General features: G+C 38.6%; 1 protein-coding gene across 1 annotated transcript; it reads right to left on the reverse strand.

Moving 5' to 3' along the window:
• Positions 1-268: 268 nt before the first annotated feature.
• Positions 269-17,833, reverse strand: LOC309487033 (deubiquitinase DESI2-like). The gene is made up of 7 exons (XM_082154581.1): positions 15,785-17,833; positions 14,128-14,264; positions 12,346-12,441; positions 5,407-5,479; positions 3,128-3,221; positions 2,906-3,047; positions 269-2,749 (listed from the first exon to the last, which is right to left on the reverse strand). The coding sequence occupies exons 1-7, from the start codon at positions 15,846-15,848 to the stop codon at positions 2,501-2,503; spliced, it is 855 nt and encodes a 284-aa protein (XP_082010707.1). The 5' UTR covers positions 15,849-17,833; the 3' UTR covers positions 269-2,500.
• Positions 17,834-17,909: the final 76 nt, after the last annotated feature.

A 17,909-nucleotide genomic window follows, 5' to 3' on the forward strand; every position in this document is an offset into this window, starting at 1 on the left:
ACATTGAAAATGGTCATTTTACGACGTCTTCGTATATACTTATACCAGTTATATCTTTTAATCAAAATAATCAAGAGATATTTATTTACTAGACTTTATACTTTTAGCATTTTAACTCGATAACACAGTTGGAGCCGGATTGATCCAGTCTGGAAGTTTCCATGACCTGATTATCTTTAGGCTTCTGCTGAACATATCAAGTCACATGAGAACAATGACTATTAGGTGTGAATTAATTTAATTAATGTTTAAAAATATTCAGAAATGTCAATGCCCCTTCTCCACCCCGTGACAGCAATAACATTCAGGGAAAAGCCTTTTAGTTTCTTTATTCTCTATATTCATCTGTAAATATCTGAAATTGTCCATCACATCAAAACAAGAAGTACTAATCGAGGCTAGAAATGGCATCAGTGGGGAATGCCTACAAAATGGGTCTTTGCTGTAGTAAAAGATCTCAGTTGTGGTCTCGGACTAAATTAAACAAAAATAGCATCATAAGAATTAGGCTCTACAGGTTGATAAGATCTTTGACAAAATAACAGTAAACAGAATCATATTTCAAATATAAAATTCTATTTTATAAATACTTCACCAAAAACATATTTCCCATAGATTTGACTCATGGGTGGTGTTTCCACCTACAATGCCATGCCATCCTGAGTGGCAAAGGTGGGCTTCTAGAGAAGATTTGCAAAGAGAGAGGCAAAATGGCACAGAAAGATCAAAATAATACTGAGAGATGTATCATTTACTCTGATATGGACCATAGTCAATGAATACACCTTTTTTAATATTTCATAAATAAACACATTTTAATGTTCTTAACTTTAACTGTCGATCTTTCAGCTGACGAAACACTGAAAATGAGCTTTTCTAACAAAATTTGTGATAAGACTAAGAAAATTGCTATAGGACCAAGTCAATCAACCTATTGAACAAACTGTGCATCTGTCTTTAGAGCTTAATTTTCATTTGTGAAAAATTAGATATGGCATCTACATTTACTAAGGTCTATTCCAGAGCCTGAAAATACCCTACAACCTTCAGTTGTTATCTTCCTTTACTGTTGAGGCTGGATTACACTTCACTACTTTTAAAATCTGAAGAGATTTTAAAACACTAGGCATCATACACTTGCTGATGTTGTAAAAGGTTACAAAGGAAAACTGGCCATTCTAAATGACTGAAGATCACACACTACCAGACTTTCAAGTCTTTCAAAACACAACAAAGTCACGCAGAAACATGTTTGATATCTTCCGACTGGGTGGACTCAGTCTGAAGCTAAAAAACTGGAGTCTGTGCCCTTCACACACAACGTGATTTTAGAGAAATCTGCAGCCTGGCTTTGACTTTTGGCAACTGGTGTGTCGACTCCTCCCGACTGAAAATCAGGACAACAATCCGTGCAAAAGTCATGTAGTGAGGTGTGGATGACTCATTTTAACATCAACATCACTCTTTTCAGTCTGCACTTTTAAAAGCCAGAAAGCACAATAACTTAAGTCAGGAGAAATGACAATTAACACCTTTGCAACACACATTCCCTATCTTTCTTAATCACTCGCATTCAGCCACAACACTGTTGTACAGTAGGCCTACTGATACCAGACCTGATGTGCAGACCCCACCCACAAGTTCCCACCCCCCACCCCCCAACATCACCCTCACAAATGCCCCCTTTGTGTCCTCAACGACAGAAAAACAGGGGGCTTTTGTTTCAGTTGAGTCCAGCATATCAATGGCTTACAGTTATAAGGCTGCAATTTCCAACTACTGTCAGTGTGTGAAACACGTGATGACATCGGCCCTTTTATTGTAAATTCATTGAAAACCTTTAACTTAAATATAAAACAAATACAGCCAAAGATATCTAAATAAAATAAACGTAAACCAAAGATGGCATTAGTTTGACATCATATCATTAAATTAAAGCAGATTTACATTACTAAAGTCACTGAGGAAAAAAGTAAGGTTAGGAATGTAAATTCCTCTGCAGATGACACACTGTTTTATTCTATCACAAAATAGAAAATAATTAAATACACAGCAAACTCGGCTAAATCTAGAGAACACCCAGATGAGATTAAAAGTCAAAGGGACAAACAGAAATGAATTGACTACTGAAAGTTCAGTATTTTTGAAGGGCCTGTAGTGCTGTCACACACCAGCAGGGGCAGTCCATCATGTTCACCCATCATTCATAATGTCCTACTTATAAGAGAGAGAGAACACTAAATGGCAAACACTGTTTTGATTTCCCTAAAATCTCAGTAGAAAATCAAACAATTCTAAAACTTTAAGATAACCATTGCAAGGTTTTTAAATCCCTGTAGGCTCTACAGAAAAAACATGACTGATTTCCCCTTTCAGAGACGCCATGAGGTCTGGTGTTCATCCAGCCCAGCAGGAGGCGCTGTAGCAGCAGGATCAGAGGTTGGAGTGTATGTGTGTTCACTGTTCAAATTAGTGTACAACTGTGTGTGTGTACGTGAGATCACACACGGGTGTGTCTGCAGCTGTGTGAGGTTCCAGCAGCTGCCTCTGGGGCAGATGAGGGCTCATCGTCGCTGGAATCGTGTGTGTGGGAGTGTGTGTTCTCCTTCCGAAGGCCCATGCAGATATGGCTCTGGAGCGCGGCGGGCGTGAGCCACTCTTTAGGCAGACAACTCTGCAGAAATGGTATACAGGAGCTGAAATATGCCAATCGATTCACCCAGCGTGGGATCTCTTTCCCACACAGCAACTAGAGAGAGAGAGAGAGAGAGAGAATAAAATGATGTGAGAGTGAAGAAAAATTACAAGCATAAATGTCATCATCAGTCAGTGAGGTTGTACATGGCCTATAGTCCGATCATTTATAAAATAAAGACAGAAAAGGTCATTAGGGGAGTAAACTGACCTCAGATAGCGAGGATGAAAAATGGTTGCAGTTTTTGTGCATCAGGTGGTAGGCGTTCCCCTTGAACTCCTTTCCCAGCTCCTCCATTATTTTATCAATGTCCTCCTCTGCAAAGTCCGTTGTACCCAGAGCTATAGCCTCTCTGTAGAGAAAACAGGACTTGTGTTATGGTTTTTATGGCTCATATGTGTGTGTGTGTGTATGTGGTTGTGTAAAACTCACTTGAATTTGAAAGTCTCCCCCAGTTCTGAGGCATTTCCAGGGCTGATCTCAAAAATGCCGCTGAAGGGATATGGATGGCCGCCATATGCAAACTCTAATGGAAACAAAACAGCAAATAATAATGTAGGTTGTAAAAATTTTTGACTGTCACTTTAGAAGGAATTTTACAAGAACGGTATACTTCACTTTAAATCCAGGCTGTCTTGAACATTGGGAGAACCAATGTACTTTGTACAGTAATCAATCTAAACTATTAGCAAATAATATCTTTATTTTAAAACATGCAAAAATTCACTCTTATTTGTATGCCTTATATGGCAAAAACAAATATTTCTTGTCTCATCACGTCCAGTTACGTAATTTATTATTTTCATTTCAAAACAGCTAAATCTGACATAAAGTGGAGTGGTTTGCTTTCCTGGATATTCCTTTTTGTTGTTTAAAATTTCTATATTTAATATTAAATGTTTAGCTACTTACATCCTACCTCGCATTCTTTCACCATTAAAATGTAAGTGTCATGCTGGAATTCATATGTGGTATCTGTGAACAGTACCTTCTCTGATTTGATTAACCATCTCAATCATTTTGACATTGACGAGCGCAGTTAGACCGCAGAGGCAACCAGCCTAAAAATTTAACTTTTTCTCATCCTAACAACAAACAGAGCAGCATCAATAATATCAAATATTGGTGGGAACAAATTTGGCCATTTTGTCCCTCTCAATGTTTATGGTGGTTAAGGCCCTGCTTTAATATCGGCAAGAAATCAAAATTGACGATTCTTGTTTTTTGGTTTTTTATTTCACATCATCTATCCAATCAATTCCTGGTTAACAAAATCAAGTCAAATGTTTTTCTTGTTCAAGAAGCCGTTTGACTTGGATATACATCACATAAACATCATACATCTATTGCAATCATCTTTTTTCCCCTATTCTGACATATATCTGTGTATTAATGAGAGGCTAGAGTAAAGATCCAACAAATCATGGCTCACTCCTCACTCCGCCTATGTCTGCTCTGTATTAATGCTGCTGCTTGCTGCTGAGTGTGAAAGAGTTTCACAGGCCTTTAAACGCTAGTGACAAGGATCAGATTGCAGTGATTGCATCGGTGACCGCTGAATGAACAAAAACATGTACAATAACAAGGAAGATTAGTGATGTATGTGAATATATCACATTACTTAAAGGAACACGCCGACTTTTTGGGACTTTAGCTTATTCACCATATCCCCCAGAGTTAGATAAGTCCATATACATACCCTTTTCATCTCTGTGCGTGCTGTAACTCTGTCTGACGCACCCACTGCTAGCTTAGCACAAAGACTGGAGGTAAACGGCTCCAGCTAGCATACTGCTCCCAATAAGTGACAAAATAACGCCAACATTTTCCTATTTACATGTTGTGATTTGTATAGTCACAGCGTGTAGAAATAACAAGGTCACATGAGACACAGCCATCTTCTAACCGTATACATACTGGGAACTATATTCTCAGAAGGCAAAGCACTGCTAATTGGGTGGAGTGATTTGCTCGCAGCACCTGAGAAGCCCCGAGGTGAGGAGCAGGGAGTTCGCTCAGAGTTGGAGTAAATCACTCCGCCCAAGTAGCAGTGCTTCACCTTCCTGAGAATATAGTTCCCAGTATGTATACGGTTAGAAGATGGCTGTGTCTCATGTGACCTTGTTATTTGTACATGCTGTGACTATACAAATCCCAACATGTAAATATGAAAATGTTGGTGTTATTTTGTCACTTATTGGGAGCAGTATGCTAGCTGGAGCCGTTTACCTCCAGTCTTTGTGCTAAGCTAAGCTAGCAGTGAGCTAATCTAGCTATCTAAGCTAGTCAGGCAGAGTTACAGCACGCACAGAGATGAAAAGGGTATGTATGGACTTATCTAACTCTGGGGGATACGGTGAATAAGCTAAAGTCCCAAAAAGTCGGCGTGTTCCTTTAAATATGGCAACTCCAATTACTACTACTTAAAAAATAAAAAATAAACTGAAATGATGAATGATATTCAGTTGCTCGTTCAATTCTAAATTATCTTCACCCTCACGTCATAGTATTTTTTATTTGACACTCTAAATATATCAGTAATGGAAACTACCTGTCTACCATGTCCACTAATTAGTCCCAGTAGCTGAAACAACCCTTTCCACTGTGTGTAATGAAGTTCTTTACAAATGGGACTGAGGTTCCAGTATAGGTCTAGAGTTTGATAAAAGAAAAATATTAAATCATTGAATAAGCTTAATATGTCACTCTACCTCTGCCGTAGATCTCTATTCCTGAGTGGAAGACTCCAATACCCAGAGTGGAGGTGTATTCATTTATCCAGTACTAAGAGAGCAAGAGGGAGAACGACATCATCATACAATCATGTTTTAATTAACTGTAAATGTATTTGTTTCTCTATGTCTGGATCTATCAACCTATCTATATTCTGTTTCGTTAGCTATATACAAGGCATTCAAATCAATGAATGGTGCAAAGCCCTGACACACACACACACACACACACACACACACACACACACACACACACACAATAAGCTGGGGGTGAATATTGAGAGAAAACATCTATGTGTGAGGCCAAAAAGGTGCACCAGCTGCCCTTCATGAATAATAGAACATGATTTAATGTACACAGAGACTAGTCTATCCCACCCCAGTGTTTTATATGGTGTGTGTATTCCAGGGGAATGCATGAATTAACTTATAATACATACTTTGAATGCCATGTCATTCGATTTGGATATAGTATTTATTAAATGTATAGTCTTATTAAATGTAAAATAAACTAATAAGTCCATGTGTACCCATTAGTCACTTTCTTGATGTTAAAATGTCTGTATTGTGGTTTTATGACATAATATTGCATAACATATACAGCATTTTAATGACAAGAAGTGTTACTTCCTAAATAAACATTTGGTTTGCCACAATCACTGTTCTATCTAGTGCGAGTGTTTAGATTGTGATGGGGTTACAGCGCCTCCTCGAGCAAGGGAGTAAAAACACACGCGCTGTCATCTATACCGCTGTCAAAGATGCTTCACACTCACAGAAGGTTTGAAAACGTGCTTTCAAAATGAAACCTCTGTGTTAGCGGTCCAGATTCTTCATCACTACACCATGACCACCATTCCCAAAGTCTTTGTATTGTTATTTTATAAAATGCTAAATTAGAGCCCAAAAGGAGCGAGGTTTATGATAAAGTGTAAACTTAAGTATGAAATAATGGAAGGGTTAAAGTTCTTACCATGTCATACACATTAAGAATAACGGGCTCATTTGCCATCCTGAGAGAGAAGCGCGCGGTCCCTTAAAATAACGGGCGTTTATTGCTCTCGAGCCCCTCGCGCACCCGGGTTTCGGATCCAAAGATAAAAACACAGCAAAGTCGCTACTCCAACATCCAAAAGACCAAAACACTACATAAACGACCCACTCTTTTCATTTTATCCATCAGAGAGTCATTCTGTGAGATGTTTCGCTGGGCTCGTGGGCCTAGTCGCGTTACTAACCGAGAAACAGCGGCTGCAGAGGTAGGCACGGGCGAGGAAAGGCAACAGGGCATCAGTTTCCATCAATGGTGAATCTAGCCAGAGAAAACAGGCACTTGTGGCCTCAGAGTGCGCAGCGCGCGGACAGTCTCCGGTAAGCGCGAGGGGAATAGAGCACAGGCACCGAATAAGACCTATTTCACCGGTTTTCAATGGTAGACACTAAACAAAAAAGTACTGAAAGGGCGCAGATGATATGTGATGCACAACGACTGGCTGTCAGCCAAATCAGGAGTTTGAATTCCCGTTAAGATGACCAATATTCCATATAGAATGTTGCTGTAAAGAAGCGCGCGCTCGCGCGTGTTTCGATTGCACGGGTTTTGCCGCTTGTCTGAGCGCTGGGGTCGCAGATGTGATGTCGAAGGGAGCTTGGTGCAGTTCCGACCCCAACAGCCATCAGCGCCGCAGTCCCGGGGTTTGTCCTCATGGAGGCCGCGCTGAGCAGCACGGACGCGGTGTGAAAATTCCTAAACACGGTTCATTCTATTGATGGTGACATCACTCTAGCCGGGTCGCGAGCGTGAGGAATCTAGTGTGCACTAGAATCAGCGGAGCGTGCGCTTATTACATCATCATCATCATCATCATCATCACGATCAATACGCAGCGCGTTCATCATCCCCCTCCTCCATCCGCGAAGAGCGTTATATCGGGGCGGGGGCGATGCGTATTATTCCGATCTCCAAATAACAGTGTTATGTTAAAATGGCATCTGAAGAATATGTTAACTGACATAAACTACAAACTGTAAAAAAAAAAAAAATGTTTTAAAGGAAAACAACGAAAATGATAATGCTACCTGATCGTTGGTTAACTGTAACATAAGGTATTATATAAAAAAAAATAAAAAATAAAAAAAAATGAAATAATATTTTTAAATACAATACATGTGATTTTACTGGAAAAGAAGTAACTTTTTACTTGTAAAAAGTCTACATGGCCTTATAATACTACAAAATAGGCTACATATGTATCAAGGCAATCCATTACAGTGAAATATTGTTACAAATATGTTTTTGTAGTAAAGAAAAATATAGAATCACCTTATATTTTATGGATGAAGAAGACATTTCTAGAATTTCTGCAGGCCATTACATTTGTTTAGAGCTGAGGTTATTTTTGCTTGCAGTTACATTGTTTACAGTGAATTTGACACTTTTTCGACAGTGCATTATTACAGGAGCTCATCTAAGCTGGTGCATAGCTCTCAGAGGGTTTATTTGTGACAGAGAGGGGGAGAGGGTGATGGCTTTAATGCTTACTGTATAACCCATAACATGGTGAGGCTGTCCGTTTTCATATAGGTTTAGTATTTGATTGATGGTGTTTGAGCAAAATTGCACTGTTAGATTGTATGTGCTTTTGAATCCATGTCCTATTTCTTGCTAAATGTTAGTAAGTCTTGTCTAGTAGAGTACATAAGTGCATGAAGGAAAATGTGTTAGACATGTTTTAGCCATGCTGCTGTCATTTAAATAATGAAACAGCATTACAGAACAGAGATAATTATTTTTAGGTATGTCATTTAGAATACTGATTATTCAATATTCTAAATACATTAGAAGTAAATGTAAATAAGCCAAATCTTTAACCATGATGCCACCGTTCTCCATAATGTAATACGACTCCAGCAGAGGAAGCACTGCATTATCACTCTCTTTTGTTTCTCTCTCCTACTTTAAGTGCATTCATTCACTGCTGCCTTTGAGTGTATTGATTTCTGATGAGGAGGACTACTACACACACAGACACAAACACACACAAACATGCACACACCAGTAGTCATTTGTCAAAGGCATGTGCTTCTGTTCTCAGACAGCAGACAAAGAGACAGCAGCAGACAGCCCATCCACTCACACATACAGCATGTTGTCGTGAATCAGTCATCTCAATGGGACACAGATGCAGAGCAGTTCTCTGCATTTCATCCATCCCTCACATAAGCAATTGAACCCACTTATTGTCACAGTATCAAAATATTTTGTATCTGCTGCCAAGAGTCATTATGGCACTAGGACAAGGGATTAAAATATGTTGACAGCAATATTTTTACTATACTATCACACATACGCAAACACACACACACACTCATTATGTATATATAAGATCTGTAGCCTACTGTATTAGTGAAAGTGAAAAATAATCCAGTTAGAACACCTGCTCTGACCAATGATATAGCTGAGCTTTATGACGACAGTAAAAACTTATTATATTTATTTATTCATATCTAACTCAAATTTAAAATTATTATATTGTAAAGCTATATTGTCATTAATTACTCACCCTTATGTCCATCCATTGACAGTCGGATATTAATATTTTTCAGATTAATATTTTGTACATTAAATTATAAATTCTAGGGGGGGGGGTGTTCGCAAACAAAGCACTAATAAAACAGTCCCTTCATAAAACTGAGGCTTAAAAGCTAAAACTGATGTCTTTACTACCTTTGGTGGTTGAAAGTGGTAGTTGCGTAGACTGTCAATGAAGGGACAGAAAGCTCAGGGGCCGTATTCACAAAGAATTTTAAGGCTAAAAGTAGTTCCTAACTGGCGAATTTAGGAGCAACTCCTAAAAATAATGGGCGTGTCACTCGTAACTTTAGGACTCCTAATTGTTTTGACTAGAGTAATTCACGAAGCATTTTAGCCCTAAAAGTAGCACCTAAGCCTGGGACAGCTTAAAAGAACTCAAGACTCCTAACTCACTAAGACCTATTATTCACAAACCGCTTTTTGTGGCATTTGATTTCACGTTGCGATGTTTTGAAATGCGTATGCGGCGGCTACAGGAGCATCCAATCGTTGAGGGAACAATCATGCATTGTAGGCATAACTAGGGATGCAATAACGCCACCAACAACAACCAAAACTAGGCTACTCATTGCATGTAAACTAATTGTAACGTTTCATTGTGAATCAAATTAAAATGTTTTTCTCTTTGCAAACGTAGGCAGAGGCATATAGTGACAGATTAATTCAATAATGTTGCAAAGATATTGCATCAATCCATATGTTTCATTAGGCTTCTAGGCTATTTGTTTTACCACTCTTTATTCATTTAGGCTATTTATTCAGTTATTCATCATCTTCCGTCCTTCGCACTACTTGTGTAGCGCACGCATTCTCAGACCTACTCATCATCGTAGGGGAGGTGTTTGGAATCATTCCCGCGTTACAATCATCAGCCAATCAATGTGGTCACTTCAGTCAAGCTCGTGCATGAGTAATTACGTCATCCAGAGCAACGAAGACTCACTCTTAGTTTAGGAGTTGTAATTTTTCTTTACTAAGAGTAGGTCTGAAAGGCGTTGTGAATAACTTTTAAGAGAAAACTCCTAGCTAAAATCTTTTAGTGCGATTTAGGAGTACTCCTAGTGGTAAGATAAAATGCTTTGTGAATACGGCCCCAGATCATTAAAAAAGATCTTCATTTGTGTTCCGAAGATGAATGAAAGTCTTACGGGTTTGAAACGACATGAGTAATTAATGACAGAATTTTCATTTTTGGGTGAACTATCCCTTTAAGAAATCAGAATTCCTGTGAAATCCTGAAGGGGGCTGTGAAGACACTTATGGAGCTTCTTCTGTATGCGTATTTTGGGATATTACATAAAAACGCTGAATGGAAACGCCAAGATGCGCATACATTCTAAAAATGCGCAATTAATTTTATACGAAAAGACGACATGCGCATAAACTACGGTGGAAACTCCTTTACCAAATAAATCACGTGACTTTGCATCAACAGTGGATGTGATTGGATGACCGGACTAACCAGCAGACGAATTTGAATTTCATTCACTACAACTAAAATGTGTTACGATTTTGTAAACACATGGGATGGAAACACTGCTTTATTCCAATTTTGCTTTAAATTCGCAACGTTGGATGGAAATATAAGTGTGATGCGTGTTCTTCGTCAATTACATGTGATTGAAGGTCAACTTGTCCTTCCGCAAAAATGTACAACAAAAACAGACTATTTCAGACCTCAAGTCCATCCTCAGTAATAAAACTTTACCATACGGTTCGTCTTGTTAACATTAATGCATTTGGTATCGTATAACAATGATTTTTTTAACGGTAAGCTATTTTTTTTAAAGAACACATTAATCTAGGTCAATGTTAATTTATAAACACTTGTAAATTCATTTTCATTCATAATACATTAATTCCAATTTCTGCATCTTGTATGATAAATGTTCTTTTGCATAAATGTAAAAATGCACTTGCATAATGTAGATGTCAGTGTCAATACAATCAATGATTTCGCCGGGTTTTTGTTTTGTTTTGACAAATACTGAGAAGCAAAAAGTGAATTGTCTTTTCAAACAAATGATTTATTCAATGCTTGATGCATGTGAATCTAACATTATTTAAACTGTGAAATGTGAATAAGCACTTCATACATTGCCTTTACATGTGTTTTTTTTATCCACACAGACCTGCAGAAGATCCGCCATGACAACACAAACACATCCGTCAGTTACAGGACAGATATTACTGTCAGAAGCAGCATGAGCTGCCGCCCCTAAAACTACAGACAGGGAGCAGCGCTGAGACCAGCAGCTCAACTTGGCAAGGCACGAGTTGAGGTGAAGAAAAAAAATGAGTGTACAAGAGGATTCCAGAAACACAAGCCATATACAACATCAACAATACATCTTTTTCATTCTGATTGTGAATTCTAACAAGTTCCACCTTTAGGTTTTGTTTCCCCTGTGGGAAGAAGAGCAAATACAAGGCCAAGCACTGATGGCAAATAAACAAACTGAACGGCTTCACTTCCCACACTATTGCAGCCACTGAAATTCATCCTGCATGTTCCAACATGGAAGAGTGAGAAATTAAAGTATTTAAAAAAACTAAAAAAAACTCTCAACCCACATCATGCACGCTTTCGAACATACTCTTGCACAAACAGGTACCCGAGAATACCTCCATTAATCTAATGGTACAACCTCAGGCTCATTCAAGCACTCTCTGGAGGTGCAAGACTGTCTTCTGCCCAGAAACACAGCTCCACCTCGGCCTCAGACTCCTGCCTGCGGCCCCTCTGTCTAGTTTGGATTACAGAGATTTCTGCAGCTGTTGATCCAAACACTGTGCTCATCATCCCTGTTCCCTTATTCCACCATGTGATGTCATCAGGCATGCTGAAAATTCTGGTTAAACGCCAATGATTATCACCAAATTAATTGTGAAAATATTTTACAGCTACATGCGTGTCATCATAACATGGCATAAATGATTAAAGAAAATTTTGCACATTCTGCTTCCATTAACTGGGTTTCCATTTTCACTCCCTGGTTATATTTGGACGAGTTCAAAAAAAAAAAAAAAAAAACTTTAGTCTATAAAATGTGATGGGTTAAAACGGGCCTCGGGGCCCCCGGTGGTTCAGCTGAAAGCGTTTGTAAGCGATGAAACCTGCTGTTACTACTGCCAGCGCGACTACAGTATACAATGTCCATGTACCGATAGCAGATGAAGATTCTCCATCGGCACGAGAGCTTGTGGGGCCGTTCTGCAGAATAGGCTGTAGACATATACAAACACATGTAAGTGAAACTGATTGATTGACAGTTCCCAGAGATGTTATCTACATCACAATTGCAATGGCCATCAGTACTTACTCGCTGCTGTATGCGAAGATGCACATCCTCCCCTGCAGACCGAAACAGCTCCACTGCTGCACCGTGAGACAGATTGTCCAACTTCTGCCCATTTATCTACACGAAACAATCATGTACTCATCATTTATTTTGAAATACGAGCATATATGAAAATTCAACTTTCCTATCAGTGGAATAAATATCATTTTAAAATATATTCAAATAGAAAACAGTTATTTTAAATTGAAATAATATTTCACAATATTACGTTTTTCTTTTAACAAATGAGTGCAGCCTTGGTGAGCATAAGAGACCTTTTTTAAATCTTACTGACTCAAACGTTTATGTAAAGTTATATTTTATAGTTTATAGTTAAAGTTAAAATGTATCCACTTCTGCTCTGGTGAAGTGGCAGTTTTGATTCACAGTTAAAGGTACAATATGCAAGAATTGTTTGCCGCTAGAGGGCGCTACATTCCAAACAACAACAACGGCGTAGCTTGATGACGATGTGAAGGAGCGTGGAATGATGGGAACTGTCGTTTTAAACTCCACCGTGGATGTAAATCAGTCAGATGGGAATAGAAAAATCATGTTCATGGATGAAGTAAAGTTCTATTTTTATAAATGTTGCATTTAATGACATGCTTTTTGTGGCGAGGGGGGCGTGGTTCAGCGCGGTCTGTGATGGGAGAGAGAAGAGACGAGCAAGTAGGTCAAGTGCAAAAGACGAACACCTGTGTCTTATTGCAGTATTATTGGCGTGGAGAGACCGCTTATAAGACGCACTGGAACGAGAGAGAGACTGGAGAGAAAATTGGACGCAGAGGAAGAAAACCCGTGGATCCGAGCTCTCATTTTTGAACTGTTTTGTGCCGTCGCGGTTGCCACGGTGAATGCGCGTTGTGCGCGGCTTTTGTTTGTTTTGCTTTATTTTAATAAAGTACGAGTCCCAGTCATGCGCCGACCCCTGTCTTCTTCCTTCCTGGCTCTTAAACCTCATCACACTTTTATTTCATTAAAATGAATTAACCGCAAGAGAAGTAAGGTTTAATACTAAATTGGTTATCATAGATGTTACTGTATTTGTTGAATTCATTGTTGTGATAACGCTGCGCAGTTTTACGTGTTCTAAACAATTGTTGTAAAAGTACATTCGAACATACCCACATCATTTTCCAAAAATACTGATTAAACTTTATGTATAACACATGCTATATTTATGTACATGGCCATAAACACCAGACGTGATAAACAATGTCAATAAACTAAACACAAATCTAAAGCAATAATACTTTCCTTACATAAACATAACTATTACCGAATGCTACATTTGGAAAATATAAAATTAAGCATGCTTTGTCGACAGAACCAGCTGCAATCGGTAAAGAATAATTGTGTCCCATAACGACTGCACGAAACAAGCTAACGTTTGTTGCTTGATAGACGCTACAACTAGGCCTACAACTTCCGCATTTGTCCAGGACTCCACGCAGTACGAGCGGAAACCGAGGGTAACGCGGATATGACGCAATTGACTGGCGACTCCCAGCTCACCCCTGTTCTAACGCCCCGTTTCCTTGGTTAAAATCGCAATTTTCTCACGATTTAAAAATAGTTGGAAACATTTGGGATATTGTAAGTAATCAACTTAACAAAATATATAACACTGGCCTTGAGATTTTGGGATATTTTAATGAAAAATTCTTACATATTGTACCTTTAAGTACAGAGATATTCAAGAATTAAACATGAGTAAAGTATAATTTGTTGAGTTTGTACAGTAAATTACAGTGGTTTTACCGCAATAACTTTATCTCCCTCCTGCAGACGTCCGTCCAGCGCGGCTGCTCCGTTTTCTTTGATTTTTGCCACATAGATTCCGCTGTCATTCATTATATACTGCTGGTCCACTCCACCGACTATATTAAACCCCAGACCTGACAGAGAGGGAGAGGATGTTACACACAGCACCAGGTTGGACTACTTACATGATTAAACTATGGTCAGAAGGCCTTAATGGGATTTCTGAAGAAACGGAGATGGTGTACAAACAGACATGATCCCAGCCAGGCATCACTTCTTAAGATACAGTGGTCTCATTCTTAATTCACACACACACACACGGAAAACATCACTGTGAAATGCAGTCCTCGCAATCACAACATCTATGCTAATGCAAATGTAAGAAATGTTAATCGAAACACTTAAAATTAGTGATTGAAATTATGCAGTAGGCAAAAAAAGTTCTTCTTTGCTCTTTTATGTATTTTAGTAAGAGGTTGATACAACTCAAAATTTAAAGTCACAACGAAATGAAAAAAGCAACAGATCTTTTCCTCTGAATTGTGACGTACATCCGAGTGAAACCAGATTATCAAAAAACTAAATTGTGGGGATTTGTGTCTATAAATTAGTAGTTGATTGAATTTTGAAATGTGGGTATCACTCAATGATTGGAGAAGTCCGGCATACGTCACCAGAGAGAAATAGTGACGTACGAAGATATGCAATTTTGATTAAACATTACAAGGGGAAAAAAAGGTGGGGAAAAATGAATAAAAATACATGGATGATTCATTCAATAAGATCTATAACATGCATTTAGGTAGATAAAGTGAATTTTCAAATTTTAAATGTATTTGATTTATTTACGCAATTTATTTCAAATTTAATTTATTTAACTGAATATGTACGGCAAGACAACAGAGTCTGAAACTAAAAAGAAAAGAAGGTCAAAATGTAGGATAGCGATACATCACTGCACACTGGTGGACAGTTTTGCAACTGGTATTGCTTTATTGTAAAATCATGTTAAATAATATCAGATCCAGTCCAGGGGTCTAAGTCTAATTTAATTTATGGGGGATTAAGAACATTTTCTTTCCAATATTGACAAATGGATTGTAGGGTGGGCCTGGTATCAGTTAAACAGACTGACTTGAAGATTCTATTATTGTTTTCAAGTCATACCCTTTAATCAAAGTCAAAGTCCAGACCTATCAGAGCAGTCCAGTCCATAACCTCACAAAGGTCACACACACCAACGCATTATATAAGAGTTTAATCAAAGTCAACAGGCAGCTGAGACTGTCAGCTCTCAGAACCTGCACAGATCCAGACCCACAACTCCTGAAAGACTTCAATATCAGGAAAACATATTAGTGTGCATGAATCTGCCAGAAATGTCTGTATATGTCGGTCGATTTCGCTGATAATGTATCGTGCTGGTACTGAACTTTCGCTTTCATAACACAAACGTCTATAAATAAACCTCGATCTACTCGTCTGGAAGAACCCACTCGTCTCCGGATTATCCGTTCGTGTTTACGCCACCTGTTAAATCAGCACTTATTGTTGAAGCGGGCCGAACCAGCAACACAGAACCGAACCGCCGGACTGAACTCTGTTTCAACAGCTCCAACAGTGCAGGAGAAGTCGAAGAGAGAGCCAAACTTACCAGCCGGGCCTCTTTTCAGTGTAATATCTGAAACGCTCGCCGCGCCGTGTGCGGATCCGTTCATGATGTCGGAAAAGTTCTACTTTTTATTCCCGAAACAGCTAAAAAGCCTCATAAAGCGTGCGGAACTCCGCCTGCTTCCTCTCTAATGCTGCCGGGACACGAGCGCACCCGTCACTGCCCCCTAGAGGACAGGACACCACCTGAACACTTTCAAAGCGCACTGCAGTGACGGGACGCCTGACTCATCTTCGGGAGTCGGTTCTTGCAACAGTTCGCCATATTGCATCACATATATGTTAAGAAATCTGTGTAGTACATGCTCTAAAACGTGCCATTTTGTCACATAGACTATTTATGTTATTGCTTTTTTCGATTAGATGTTTATTGTAATTGTAATTTTATTAGCACATTCAACAACAATTCATTTGCATCTCTTGGCTGAAAAAAATGTCTAACCTCTCCAAGTCAAAATTTTCTAGTGACTGGTCACATCTAAATTTTTTAATTGGCCCAAGTGCAATTCTTGTTGCAATAGTCTGTTAACATTGGCTCAATGAGAAATAATACGTCAGACTAATTGAAAAAATTAAATGTGACCAGTCACTAGAAATGTTTTACTTGGGGATGTAATTTTTTTTTACAGTGTACTTGTTTTAAACTTGTTAAATACTTGTTCATACACTCAAGTCGTACATATTTTCAGTATGTTTTATTTGTAAGATTTGAGCTTGTTTTTCCACACCAGTCAAATGTCCATACAATCAGCACAGTCGACTTGTTTGAAAGAGACAGTTCTCTGTGCAGTGAATCGGTGACTGGTTGACCACTCGTACCGACTCATTCGTGATTTGTGAACAAATCTTTTAGACATTATGGCTGCATCCGAAATCACATACTTCCCTACTATATAGTAGGCAAAAACAGTAGGCCTATGTGACTAAAACTATAGAGTAGGCAAAAACAGTATGTGACTAAACTATATAGTAGATGAAAAACAGAATGTGACTTAAGAAGTATGTCTATGGCTGTGTCTAAATCTCATACTTACTTACTATATATCAGGTGAAAAACAGTATGTAACTAAAACTATAGTAAGTGAAAAACAGAATGTGACTAAAGAAGTAGGCCTATGTCTATGGCTGCATACGAAATCGGCTACTTCCCTACTATATAGTAGGCTAAAAACAGTATGTTACTAAAGTATGTCTATTACTACGTCCAAATCGCATACTTACCTACTGTATAGCAGGAGAAAAACAATATGTGACTAAAACTATATAGGCGAAAAGTATTTGACAAAAGTAGGCATTTGTCTATGGCTGCATCCGAAATCACATACATACTATATAGTACTAGGCGAAAAACAGTATGTTACTAAAACTATACAGTAGGTGAAAAACAGTATGTGATTAAAGAAGTATGTCTATGGCTGCGTCCAAATCGCATACTTATCTACTATATAGTAGGAGAAAAACAATATGTGATTAAAACTATATAGTAGGCGAAAAGTATTTGACTAAAGTAGCCATTTGTCAATGGCTGCGTCCAAAATCACATACATCCCTACTATACAGTACTAGGCGAAAAACAGTATGTGACTAAAACTATATAGTAGGTGAAAAACAGTATGTGACTAAAGAAGTATGTCTATGGCTGCATCCGAAATCGCATACTTCCCAACTAGTAGGTCAAGCGTTGATGCCCCTTGTGAATGGCAGCATGAGGCCACGGGAGAGGACTTAATGGCAGTGAAGTGACATAACTGACCCTGGTAGGTCACATGATAATGACAACATGGCGGATGTAGTGCATCCAGATTACATTCATACTACACACATTCATACTACAGTAGTCAACATTTGAAGTAGATCAAAAAAGTTAATCAAAGTTGTCCTAAGACAAGGACGGGTATTGTTAAAAATTCATGTATAACTTTGATGAAAGGTTTTGATCCACTTCAAATGTTGACTATAGAACATACCTTTTTGGCAGTCGTGAAGTCATTACTTACTCAAAATAAGTACCTACTCAAGAGAGTATGCTATTTCGGACACAGCCTAGGTGTGTTTGACTTGAAGCGGCGCTGTGCAGACCGATCGGTGTATGACATCAAAGTACAGAG

The sequence above is a fragment of the Leuciscus leuciscus genome, assembly GCF_965113295.1.
Source record: "Leuciscus leuciscus genome assembly, chromosome: 22".
NCBI lineage: Eukaryota > Metazoa > Chordata > Actinopteri > Cypriniformes > Leuciscidae > Leuciscus > Leuciscus leuciscus.